Here is an 11,851-nt window from a genome sequence, read left to right on the forward strand (position 1 = left end):
TTTGAAATACACCTTAAAATCTAGGAGGGTTTTACCAATGAAATTTTCTTTTTCTAAATTATGAATTTTGCCTTGAACCTGGCAAAGGATCATTTATTTGGAAGGTTGGATTTTATTTGGTCTTTGGAACTTAGTCATGTGTGAAAGCTAATTTGTCTAAAAATATTTCACATTTTGACTAGGAGACACCAAGGCTTATTAAAAAAAATAATTTTATATTATAATTTCTTTAGATGATATATGGATTTAAGATCTTCTGTATATTTGAAAATGTAGTTGATGGCCATTTAAAATTTAAACATTATTCGATCCTTTAAAAGGTGCTTTTGCAAAAAAACTGTTAAAACATAAATTTTGTTATGATTTTTGCATGCAGTATCGGCACATTCTTGCCATGCAAAGCCTGCTGACTTACACAGTTACCTTTTTTTGGCATTCATGAAAGGTCCTTCACTTCTTCCAAGGGGGTTTTTAAAGGTTTTTGTTCATTTTTCCGTCTTTACACAATCAGACTGAATACTTTCCTGCTTTTCAGTCTGTGTTTGCAGGAGGACTAGGGCATGGATAGTAGATGTTTTTCAGCCTTTGTTACAAAGGCAAGAGGACTGAAATTTCAAAAGTGAGTCAAAATGCTTCAAGTTCTTCTCCAGCATTTAAGCTGAATGGGAGTTAACAAGCACCCAAAGAGCAGTTTCAAGCAGCCTAGCTAGACCTGACATTCAGAGCTTTCTAGAAGAGGCCACATCACTTTAGGCATAGCTCCGATGGGAAAAGTACTACAGATAAACATCAAAGACCACAATTTTGAGTTTAGCAGCAGCAGCGATTTCCAGAAGCAGGTAACAGAGATACCGGTATTATATTATAGCCAGGGACAGGCCTGGAGTGGATTTATCAGTCACTGCTTAAGGTTAGTAATTAAATTGAAGTGAGTGGTGAGAACAGCCAGGGCAGGTATGCAAAAGGAAGAGTACAGTGAAAAACTGTGGGATGCTCACAAGGGCGAGAGCAGTAAGCAACAACATGCCGATAGATAGATTTGGAAGATGACAGGGTCCAGAACAAAATGACATTTCTAAGAGTGCCTGAAAGGAGCGTGTCAAAATTAAGAGCCATTGATGGCTCCGGTGTGCAGCGCAGCATGTGGCAGTTAATCCTGTGCTGGCCTGGGCCTGCCTAGGGAACATCAGTCACGTCTTCACAGGCTAAATGGATTTGGCCAGAGTGCAGGCTTAAGTACTGGCACATGATTGTTTGTGTTGTCCACAACTGCTGTGAGTTCAGATGGTGCCAGCTAGAGCTCTTCTGGGCAACATCCCAGCGTGTTTTGGTGTGGCAGGACAGGCCAAGGACTGTTTCCAGTAGGCAGTGTTGATGAAGCCACATTTCTTTTATGTGGGGGGGGGTGAAAAATGTAGTGGTCTGTTCTCTAGCTTTGAAGTCAGCTTTGAGGCTCAGTGTAGGTATGTCTGGAGACTTGTGAGGTGCTCCGAGCACCCCTTAAAAGGCTTTTGTGAAAGCAGAGGCACAACTGAAAGAGGAAGATGCAGTGCAGGAAATCAGCTTAGGGCTGGAAAAAGAGGGAATCAAGAAGAGCAAGAGAATTTGAATGACCAATAAGGGTATGGGTAAAGAAAAGTGGTAGCTGAAGAGGCTGGTGGTTAGCATAAGGCCACAGAGAAGTGGTGTTGATTTTGCATAAGGGAGGAAAGAGGTGGAGGGGATGTATGCATGAAAGGAGGGGGGAGGATGATGGGGATCTGGTGGGTCAAGAAGAAGAAATCTGAGAACAGGCAAGAAATCTGGCTGCCAGTGGGAGGGAGGAGTTTCTGTTAAATCAACACTCATGCCTCATGCACCTCTCTTAGAGCTGTCACTGAATTGTATGATGAGTTGCTCTTGGGGCTAGGAAATATTGACCTAACGATTTTAAGAAAAACAAATCAGCCGAGAGTAGCACACAGTGAAATTAGGCTTTGAGATTAGAAAATACAACTCTGTTCTGTTTTATATTTCCAAAATTCAGAGATTTTGCTCGAAGTGTTGGATTAAAATAGAAATATGTTGGGCTACACTAGCTGCTACTTGCTTTAAGGGGAGAAAACGCTTCTAAAATGGATAATTCAAAGCAAGTATGTGAGACCTAGGCTATCTTCTTTCAACATTCTTTAAAAATAGACCATCTGTCCATGGATTAAGAAGTTAAAAACATTGTTAATCTTTTCTCCCTCCCCCCTAGCACTTTTTTTTAAATTGAGGGAGCTATACAAATCATGAGTTAAATTTGCCTTTGAATAAAATTCCCTTCCAGCCATACCTCTACAAGCAGAGTAATTAATGACTCCAAGCATGTAATATGAGATTAATTTTTGTATATCTAACAACATTCATCATATTTGGTTTAAGGCTATCAATGTAAATTGTTAATGAGGTGAAAAATTTAAGTGTATCAAATAGGGTGGAAGAAAAGCAGCTGGATTTCTTAAATATTAATTTTGCCGTCAAATTGAGTTTCTGATATTTCTAATCCCTCAACCTCTTTAAATAAAAATGTTCAGGAAGAACAAAGTTACGATTGACCTTATCGTTACCTTCTTTAAATCTTTAATGGGTGCTACTGATCGCATTAACTCTTAGATCAGCATGGAAGAGACATGAGGAGAAAGGAGAAATGTCTCAGTTCCACTGCTGTTTTGTTTGTGATTTTTATGGCCAGTCACCAGCTGACAAGCGTGCAAGTCCACAGTCAATGCTGCTTGGTCGTGTCCCTTGCTTCATTTATGAAAATTATGACCAAATTGCAGTTTCCTATACCACCTTCTTAGCAGGTCATCATCAGCATCCTGGTATAAGTTTTGTTATTCTTGATGCAGTTGATGTTACATTGTCCTTTGAGACGATTCATCTTCAAATCATGGTGCTCCCTCTAACGTGTGTTATTCAGGCCATATCAGTGACTTTTTGTGAAGGACAGAACTTAATGTTGTGATGGCCAGAAAAGCTGTAAGACAGTCATTATAAAAGGTCTCTGTTTAAGGGCTTGATCATGCTGTTTAGCTGCAAAACTGGACATTGAGATATTGGATTGCTGTTGATAGAGATGTGATATTCTTATGCCATGAAAGTCTATATAATATTATCCTTTAGGTCACTACATGAAATGGACCTGATGGTAGAATTTCCTAGTGGAATTTGGTAACCTATGCTCTGCAGGTCAGACTAGCTCCTTCCTGTGGTTTCTGTAAACTTGTCAGCTACAGAAATTACCTTTAAAAAAAAATAAGAAGAAAACCCGTAGTTGTCATCAGCAAGTGTCTACATGAATGAAGGAGAAATGGGATGAGTATTTATTGAAATTCTGTAGTTCAGAAATTAATTATCAACTGTTGGAGGATGATAGTGGTCACACAAAAGAAAAGGAGAGGAACAGATTTGAAGAACGTTGGTGTCAGGTGAAGCTGAGGAGTGAATGGATGTGAGGGTTAGGTAGGTCGTTAGCAGCATCTCCAAAGGCAGCAGCACATTTCAGAGAAGGTTAAGCCTCTGACAGAGGGACATACAGCAAATCAAAATGCTTTGATTGAAGCCACAGTCACCTCCAGCTGGAGCAGTTTCAACCCAGAACAGTGACATTTGATCCATATGAGAATCAACCCCTGAATGATTTCAGTTTTCAGACTGCTGTATAAAGATAAGCTAACATTGCGTGGCCCAAATGCACTGAACGGAAACTCCAGTGGTCCAGGGCTGGGTCAGGTACTGCTGCTTTACAGTCAGCAATGTTTGCAACGGGAATGGGGAAGAAAAGGGCTGTTACAGCTTCAGACATCCGATTTGAGTCCACTGCCACTTGTCCACTAGAGCCTTTAGAAAATAAAGGTGGCCTCAGAGCAGAAGTGAGATGTTGATGGTTGGTTTGAGTGCTTTTTCTCATCAAATCTTCCATATATTTCTGATGCAATAATAAGAAATATTAAACATACTGTCTTGCTGGTCTGGTTTCCATTTAAGTACTTTTTTTTCTTGTTCCAGATTATGGTCCTTCAGCTCCAAGACAGACTTGTCTTTTGCTTTTAGTACTATTACACTGGTATTTCATTACAAGTAGATTATTCAACCCTTTTCCTGCAATTGTCTTTTTATAAATCTAGTTTTAGAGCTGTTTTGATTTACATCAGTGGAATGGCCAGTAAGGGAAATAACACAACACGATATATTTTCATTACCATTTCTTTGTGCTGTAGTATTCTGACAGCAAGTAAGAAAGAAGCTGCACTGGGCTTTATGGAAGGGACTGCAGTAATTAATCTTCATTAGGATTGCTGCCATGGCCTTTTGAATTAAAATTTATTATGTGGAAAAAGGTTTGTGGCACAGCATGTTTGATTAGCAAAATGCCAATATTTATGGGATAAATTATTCCTAACTTTTCTGAACTGTATTTTATTAGCAGATTCATTAATTATTCCTGTACATTTCTTTGGGAAATAGCTCATGTGTGCTATATTGCAGCCTGGAAACTTGACTCATGGCCTGCAATTCAGTGGCAAGGGCGGTTTGTTTCCAGAGCAGTGCTGGTAAACCTAGGCTCCAAAGCAAGCTCTGATAAATGTTAACTGAAGCAGAGCCTGTCCAAAGATCTCACAGTACCACATTGTTTAAACAACAGCAACTTGGCTGTGTGGCCATGCATTTCAAATGGCTGACTCTCAAGCACTTAAAATTTAAACCTTACAGCTTGTCAAGACATACCTTGAAGTCTATATACTAACTATTAAAAGCTTTCTATTTTTTCCTGGTATCATCTCAAAACACACCTGTGAGATTATTTTTTAGTAGTTAACTTAAGAGAGTTTCTTGGTGTATAGCTATCAGGGTCATAGTTAGATCCCCTGTTTCCCAGATGCCGTTCATATATGCTGGCATTTATTTAAGGGACAGGATTCCTAAACCGTGCTTTAGTGTTTGAGTAATAAACATTACCTATCAAATGATAGTGCCTTCCTTTGTTGTTACAGCTGTGCAAATGGCCACCACAGAAATTACTGTGCCTGTTGGTAAGTCAGCTGTTAGTACCTCCTGGCCTATATAAACACAGCCCGTCCCAGTAAATCCTTCCCATCAGGCAGCTTCAGACCACGCAGGTCATTCAGGCGGCTGAAAAGCTAAATTGCACCAGCTGGTTAAAGGAAGGAATTTTAATCCAGCTGCACATGCCGCTTTCTAAGTGTTATAAATAGAAGACTAAGAGATGCACTGGCTTTGGTTTGGATCTGAATTGTGGACTTGCTTTCTAACTGCATTGTTCTGTTAGAAAATAGTTCACCTTAGCCAAAACAAAATAAAATTATTCTATTTGTGGATGCCAGCTGGTAGTGCATCAGTTTGTGTTGTTTGTGAGGAATAAGGGACCATTTATGTCCATGCGAAGTAACCAACAATAAAAAGACTAGCTCTGCAGGTTGGGCTGACAGGCCTTTGGTCAGTGGAGACTGAGGAGGAATTCATTTGACAAGTGCAGAATTCATCCCCGTATAGCTGCTCTTTTGCATGCGCATCTGAGAATTACACTTGTTACATCTCCTCCAAAGAGCTTTCTGTCCAAACAGGTAAGGAGAAGCACCTGGATGGAGTACGGGAAATGCCTTGGCATCATGATGCCAGACATGTCTCCTGGTGATTTTCCAGCTTCCTTCCAAAATTGCCACTTTCACCCTTTGTAAAAGCTACTTCTCTGACTGCTTCTCCAGAGTAGTACAGCCCCTCTCCACACCACACACACCGTCGCTGGTAAAAATCTATCCTGCAGGAACAGGGTTGGGTGTTGGACTAGCTGATCTTTAAAGGTCCCTTCTAACCCAAACCCATTCTATGGACAGGCGCTGTCTGTCTTCTCTCTGCATCTCAAAATTGTGAACATCTTACTTGCACGTTCCACGTTACTCTCTGCTTTCCTTCCTAAGTTTCCTTTATCAAATACTGTTTGGCTTCTACTTTTTGTGCATCATGAAAACACAAGCCTTTAGCTCTCTTCATCACTCGGTGGCTTTGCTGCTGCTGTTGCTTCCTGTGTTATACATTCCTCCTTATTCACCTCTCCAGCTTACAGCCCAGTAGGGGTCAAATTAGTGTGAAAATACACCTGCTAATGTGTAGATACATCTTTAGTATGCACTACTAGTCAAGCACCGTGATCCCTCAGTGATAATAAGAAACAGCTTGATTCAGCATAATCTTCCCACAAAGCTTATGATGAAAATTAATTATAATTGTGTTGATGTGCTTTTGTTTGGGGAAAAAAAATCAGAAATCTCACAGTTCCTTCTGAATGTATTTTATATTTAAATGTTAATACCTTACAGACATCTAGGCCTATGGGCCTTTGAAACTCCAAAAATTAATATTATTTTTGGTATTTAAAGTCTGCTATTTCATAACTTGTGAGATTGTTTTAATTGCTAACATGTTTTGATCTAATGTCCTAGATGAAGTATTAGTCAATTATGAATGCAAACTGGGCTTTAGAGTCCATTCAAATGCTGGAAATAATTGGCTCTTTTGCAAACAGGCTAAAATGCTTTTACTTAATGAGATTTCAGCCTTACACTTTTAAAGTGAACCCTCATACTCTGTCCTTATCAAAGCGAACACCATGAAACTCCAGCCCAAACCTACACTGGCCACTTGGAAAAGTGAGAAGTCTTAATGCTTTAGAGCATTTTCATATACTGTCAGTATAGCTTCAGCATTTATGAAATATCTTAAGCACTGCAGAGAGAAATGGAGTCCTTTCCCGAGAAAAGGAATAATATAAACACTGGTAGCAAGCACTGAAAAGCCACCACATGCAAATGACAGCTCAAAGCCAGCAAAGTTGCTATAGCCTTTGAAATGTCCCAAATTTAGGAAAAGTATTTTGTGCACAGTCATCAGCTATTGATAAGAATCATAGAATGGTTTGTGTTGGAAGGGACCTTTAAAGATCATCTAGTACAACCCCCGTCCCATGGGCAGGGACATCTCTCACTAGATCAGGTTGCTTTACACTGTTTCTTTTGGATAGGCAGGGAAGGACAATACAAAGGTAGGGTGTTTTGTTTGTTTTAATTGTGGAAATACAAGGTGTTTCTCATAGGATTTCCCTCCTCTCTCTGTGCTGTAATGAGCAGGCAGAAGTTGGCATTCTTCTTCCATGAAAGGTGGGACGGACTAGAGAGGGAGGCAGGTCACACAACTGCCGTCCATCAGATCTCATGTTACTCCTTCATCTTGATGGAGAGGCAGCCAGAAAGCACTATGTACAAGCCAGGAAGAGGAGGAAGCATTGCGCTGACAATCCCTCTCAGAGACCGTTCCGTAACTCTTGAAAACTGCCATGTTTTGGAGTTAATGTTTGAGTTAGGCTGTTTTCCAGTGAGTGATGAAACCATCTGGTTTCACATACTGGTAACTAATCCTATTAATGGTAAAAGGCAAGGTGGACAGCTGAAGGTGGTTTGAATTGGGCATTGGGTTCCTGTGCCATGTTGGTTCGAAGGACAGTATTACCCAGTTTGAGCTATTTGTTATAACTGGTCGTTCTAATTGTTAAGTCTTTAAACAGTATTTCTGAAAGAAACATTTTACAAACATTACATTTACACTTAAGCAATTATAAAAATTAAGGCAATTAAAATTCTTGTTGAAACATTTTTTTTTAAAGTAAATTGAATTTTCTGGGGAGAAATTTGCCAAATTTTAATTGAAAATCTGAATGTAACCATCTATTTTAGAGAAGCCTGAACTCAGTCTTAGAATCATTTAGGTTGGAAAAGACCTTTAAGATTGAATCACACTGTTAACCTAACACTGCTAAGTCCACCACTAAACCATGTCCCTAAGTGCTACATCTACAGTCTTTTAAATACCTCCAGGGATGGTGACTCAACCACCTCCCTGGGCAGCCCATTCCAATGTCTGACAACCCTTTCAGGGAAGAAAGTTGTCCTAATATCCAATCTAAACCTCCCCTGGCACAACTTGAGGCCATTTCCTCTTGTCCTGTCACTTGTCACTTGGGAGAAGAGACCAACACCCACCTCTCTACAACCCCCTTTCAGGTAGTTGTAGAGAGCGATAATGTCTCCCCTCAGCCTCCTCTTCTCCAGACTGAACAACCCCAGTTCCCTCAGCCGCTCCTCATAAGACTTGTGCTCCAGACCCCTCACCAGCTTCGTTGCTCTTTGGACATGCTCCAGCACCTCAATGTCCTTCTTGTAGGGAGGGGCCCAAAACTGAACAGAATATTCAAGGTGCGGCCTCACCAGCGCCGAGTACAGGGGCACGATCACCTCCCTACTCCTGCTGGCCACACTATTTCTGATACAGGTCAGGATGCCGTTGGCCTTCTTGGCCACCTGGGCACACTGCTGGCTCATATTCAGCTAGATGTCAATCAACACCCCCAGGTCCTTTTCTGCTGGGGAGCTTTCCAGCCACTCGTTCCCAAGCCTGTAGCGTTGCATGGGGTTGTTGTGGCCAAAGTGTAGAACCCGGCACTTGGCCTTGTTGAACCTCATACAATTGGCCTCGGCCCATCGATCCAGCCTGTCCAGATCCCTCTGCAGAGCCTTCCTACCCTCAAGGAGATCAACACTCCCGCCCAACTTGGTGTTGTCTGCAAACTTACTGAGGGTGCGCTTGATCCCATCATCGAGATCATTGATAAGGATATTAAACTGAACTGGCCCCAATACCAAGCCCAGGGGAACACCACTTGTGACCGGCCACCAACTGGATTTAACTCCATTCACCACAACCCTTTGGGCCTGGCCATCCAGCCAGTTTTTCACCCAGTGAAGAGTACACCTGCCCAAGCCATGAGCAGTCACTTTCTCCAGGAGAATGCTGTGGGAAGGTTGTCTGTGAAGTTGCATTTTTATTTTTGTTATATTATTTAAAATACAAACATGACAAACTGAGAACGCCATTTTGTTTCAGTTAACTTGTTTGGAGAGAGTGGTTTGGGTTGTGAGGGGTTGCATTCTGCCTTTTTTGGTATGAATTCTCTTTCTACCCTACAGCATAGGACAGCCAGCTCTCTACAACTTGTACATGGATATTATATCTTAGAATAGATTTTGTAAAATTAGATTAAATTATTTTAATCATAGATAAGATTATTTATAGCATATTTTCTATGTTATGGACAAAACCCACATAAAGATACATGAAAGTTTGAGTTTTATTCCTGTTCCTGTCATGTGGCCATGTGATAGAAGTGGAAGTATTAAAACAGATATGCAGCCATTTCGTCCAGATTGAAGGCTGCAAAAGGCAATTCATTCAAGTCTTAAGAAAAGCAGCAGAAGCAATAGGAATTCACCAGGGAAAATACCTGGGTTTGTGTTGTTCTCTCATGGCAAAGAGGTGGTTAAGAGCTTCCAAGGAAAGCTTCTAAAAGAAGGGGAAAGAGTGGCTTGAATGAGATGGACCCAATCAAAACTGTATTAAGTGTAGGATTTGCCAATGAAATGACAGTTCTCATCTTTTTATTTTTGTCGCATATTTATTTTAGACAAGATCTTGAATGCATGTCAAGGTCCACTGACACATCACTTCATCAGTTTTGTCAAGTTGTCTGTCACTCTAAGGCAGCAAATATTAACTAAGGCTGATAGCAATATCTTGATATACTGTAATCAATTAAGACAGCAGAACATCCACCACCACCTCGGCCTGAAAGCGGTTCTAATTTAGATATTCAGAGTTCATTGGCTTCTATTGCTTCACCCTTCTGAATTGTAATTTTGTTTGCTCTTATCTTGACATAAATTTGCCTTGTTTAAAATGAATTGTTTGATTACATGATGATATTGATTACCACAGTGGTGAAAAAGACTAATTGATTTGTTTCTGCAGTGAACTTGAGAAGAGTGGAAGAAAGAAAAGAAGCTATAGCAACAGTAACACAGCAGAAGAAATGCCACTGAAAAGAAAGAAGGTGAAATTCAGCCAAGAGGAGGACCCCTGTTTGCCATTAGATACTGGGCTTTCTCTGGCAGAGGATGAAGAGCTTGTACTACATCTGCTCAACAGTCACAGCTAATTATTTTTCTGCAGGTTTTCTTTTCTGGGACATCTTCACAATTTTGTCAGTAGTCTATACAAGATGAATTTGGCAGCTGGGTACCAGTGGACGTAGATAAATGAGTTCCATGTGCAATGGGATTGCCTTAGATTGGCTCATAGATTATAGACAATATTTAGTTTGATTCATAAGGCTTTCTAAACCAACTTTCCAACCTAAATCCCCAGATGTCATTTTGCAGTAACATGTTCATGATTTAAAATCTCCAAGTTTTGAAGCAATTATCTTTTTTTATTTTAATCTTGCTTTGAATAAAACCAGGATGGTCCCTTCTTGACTGTGTCAGGTTTGATATTTTAGAAGATAAATGTGTACTAAAATTATTAAAGAAGAAATACTGTTGGCAGCTCCAATCATATTACTTAAATATAAAATGCCTTTTTTCTTCTCTGTATCATGCACATATTTTAAAAATATTTTAATAAAAATTTCTGAAGCCTTGGTGTAAACTTCTGGTGTCTCTTATAGCTTTGTTATGAAAGCATTTATTTATCCTTTCTATTACTATTTATCATTTCTATTATGATTCTGTCACTGGTGTTAGGCAATTCAGAAGACCACTTTTAGAAGCTAAAACTTTTGCATCTTGCATTTGAATCCCATATGTATGAGAACATAGTGATGCCACAAAAAGGTAGATCGTAGCATTACCTGAGAAAATTGGTTACAAGGTAGATTTTGTGGCAGACTTACAGCTGTAAGTGAGCTACTTTTTTTTGTTATGACCAAATGTAATGAAGAAAATTAATTTATTTTTGAGTTTATTTTCACATTTCATCCCAATAAACCATGGCTGTTTATTGCAGATTTTGTGCATGCTTACCCATAACTGCTGCACTTTGCTGAACAGCAGCAAGATATATGATATGTGAGTCCTTTCCCGGGGAAGGGTAGAAGTGGGCATTCTCTCTGAAGCAAAACAAAATATTAATACGTTACCAAATTCTTAGTTATTTAAGTAGATTTTCTCTTGTTTGCACCCAAATGCCAGCTATGAGCCAAATTTGCTGTCGTCTTGCTTGCATTCTTGACTACCCCCTCAAGAATACTGGCACATTGTTCAGAAAAAAGCATGGTAAACCCTTGCAGGCAATACGGAGAATGATGAAAACTGCTGAGAGTTTTACACATCTCCGAAATGACCTAGGCAAAAGGAAGGCTGCTGTGACAGAAAACGAAGGAGAGCAGGAAAATACAATGTTTAGTTTGCTGACAGAAGTTTTTTGACAGCGAACAGGCATGTAAAGTGATAATTGTCTGTTTTCAGCAGACCTGTGTTCTAGTGAAGTTTAGACAGCAAAGTAGAGAGTAAAACATTGAGCAAGTACAAATGCCTGAGGGCTTTCCCCTGTTGCATCCCTTCATCAAATCATAAAGTACATGTCTCAAAAAACTCTATCTGCTTGGTCTTCCCATCACCTATATGAAGATGATATTAAAGTAAATAACTTTTTTTTTTCAATATCACTTTTTCAATTTTTTTGTTACAGAAATCTATCAGCGCCAATTCAGTAAAAGCCTTTCTTCCTCTCCCTGTACCCCATGATATCTTTTAGCTCAGTTACCCAAAACTGAAAATATATTGCAAATTCTTGTCTCCAAATGTTGCTTCCACTGTTCTGCCAGCAGGCAGGGTATCATCAAAACAGTATTATAGGCAGAGCACGTCTGCCATCTGCTCCTTCCTGACAATGGGGAACGGAACAAGAAGAAATGACCGAG

The 11,851-nt window shown here is 39.9% G+C and overlaps 1 protein-coding gene across 1 annotated transcript in view; it reads left to right on the forward strand.

The window, feature by feature from the left end:
• The window catches only part of DDX10 (DEAD-box helicase 10), a 201,208-nt gene extending 190,658 nt beyond the window's left edge, over positions 1–10,550 (forward strand). The window contains exon 18 of the mRNA XM_059818823.1: positions 9,901–10,550. Within this exon, the coding sequence (XP_059674806.1) occupies positions 9,901–10,087 (187 nt within the window). The 3' untranslated portion in view covers positions 10,088–10,550. The remainder of the gene's footprint in view (positions 1–9,900) is intronic.
• Positions 10,551–11,851: the final 1,301 nt, after the last annotated feature.

The sequence above is a fragment of the Gavia stellata genome, chromosome 1 (assembly GCF_030936135.1).
Source record: "Gavia stellata isolate bGavSte3 chromosome 1, bGavSte3.hap2, whole genome shotgun sequence".
NCBI lineage: Eukaryota > Metazoa > Chordata > Aves > Gaviiformes > Gaviidae > Gavia > Gavia stellata.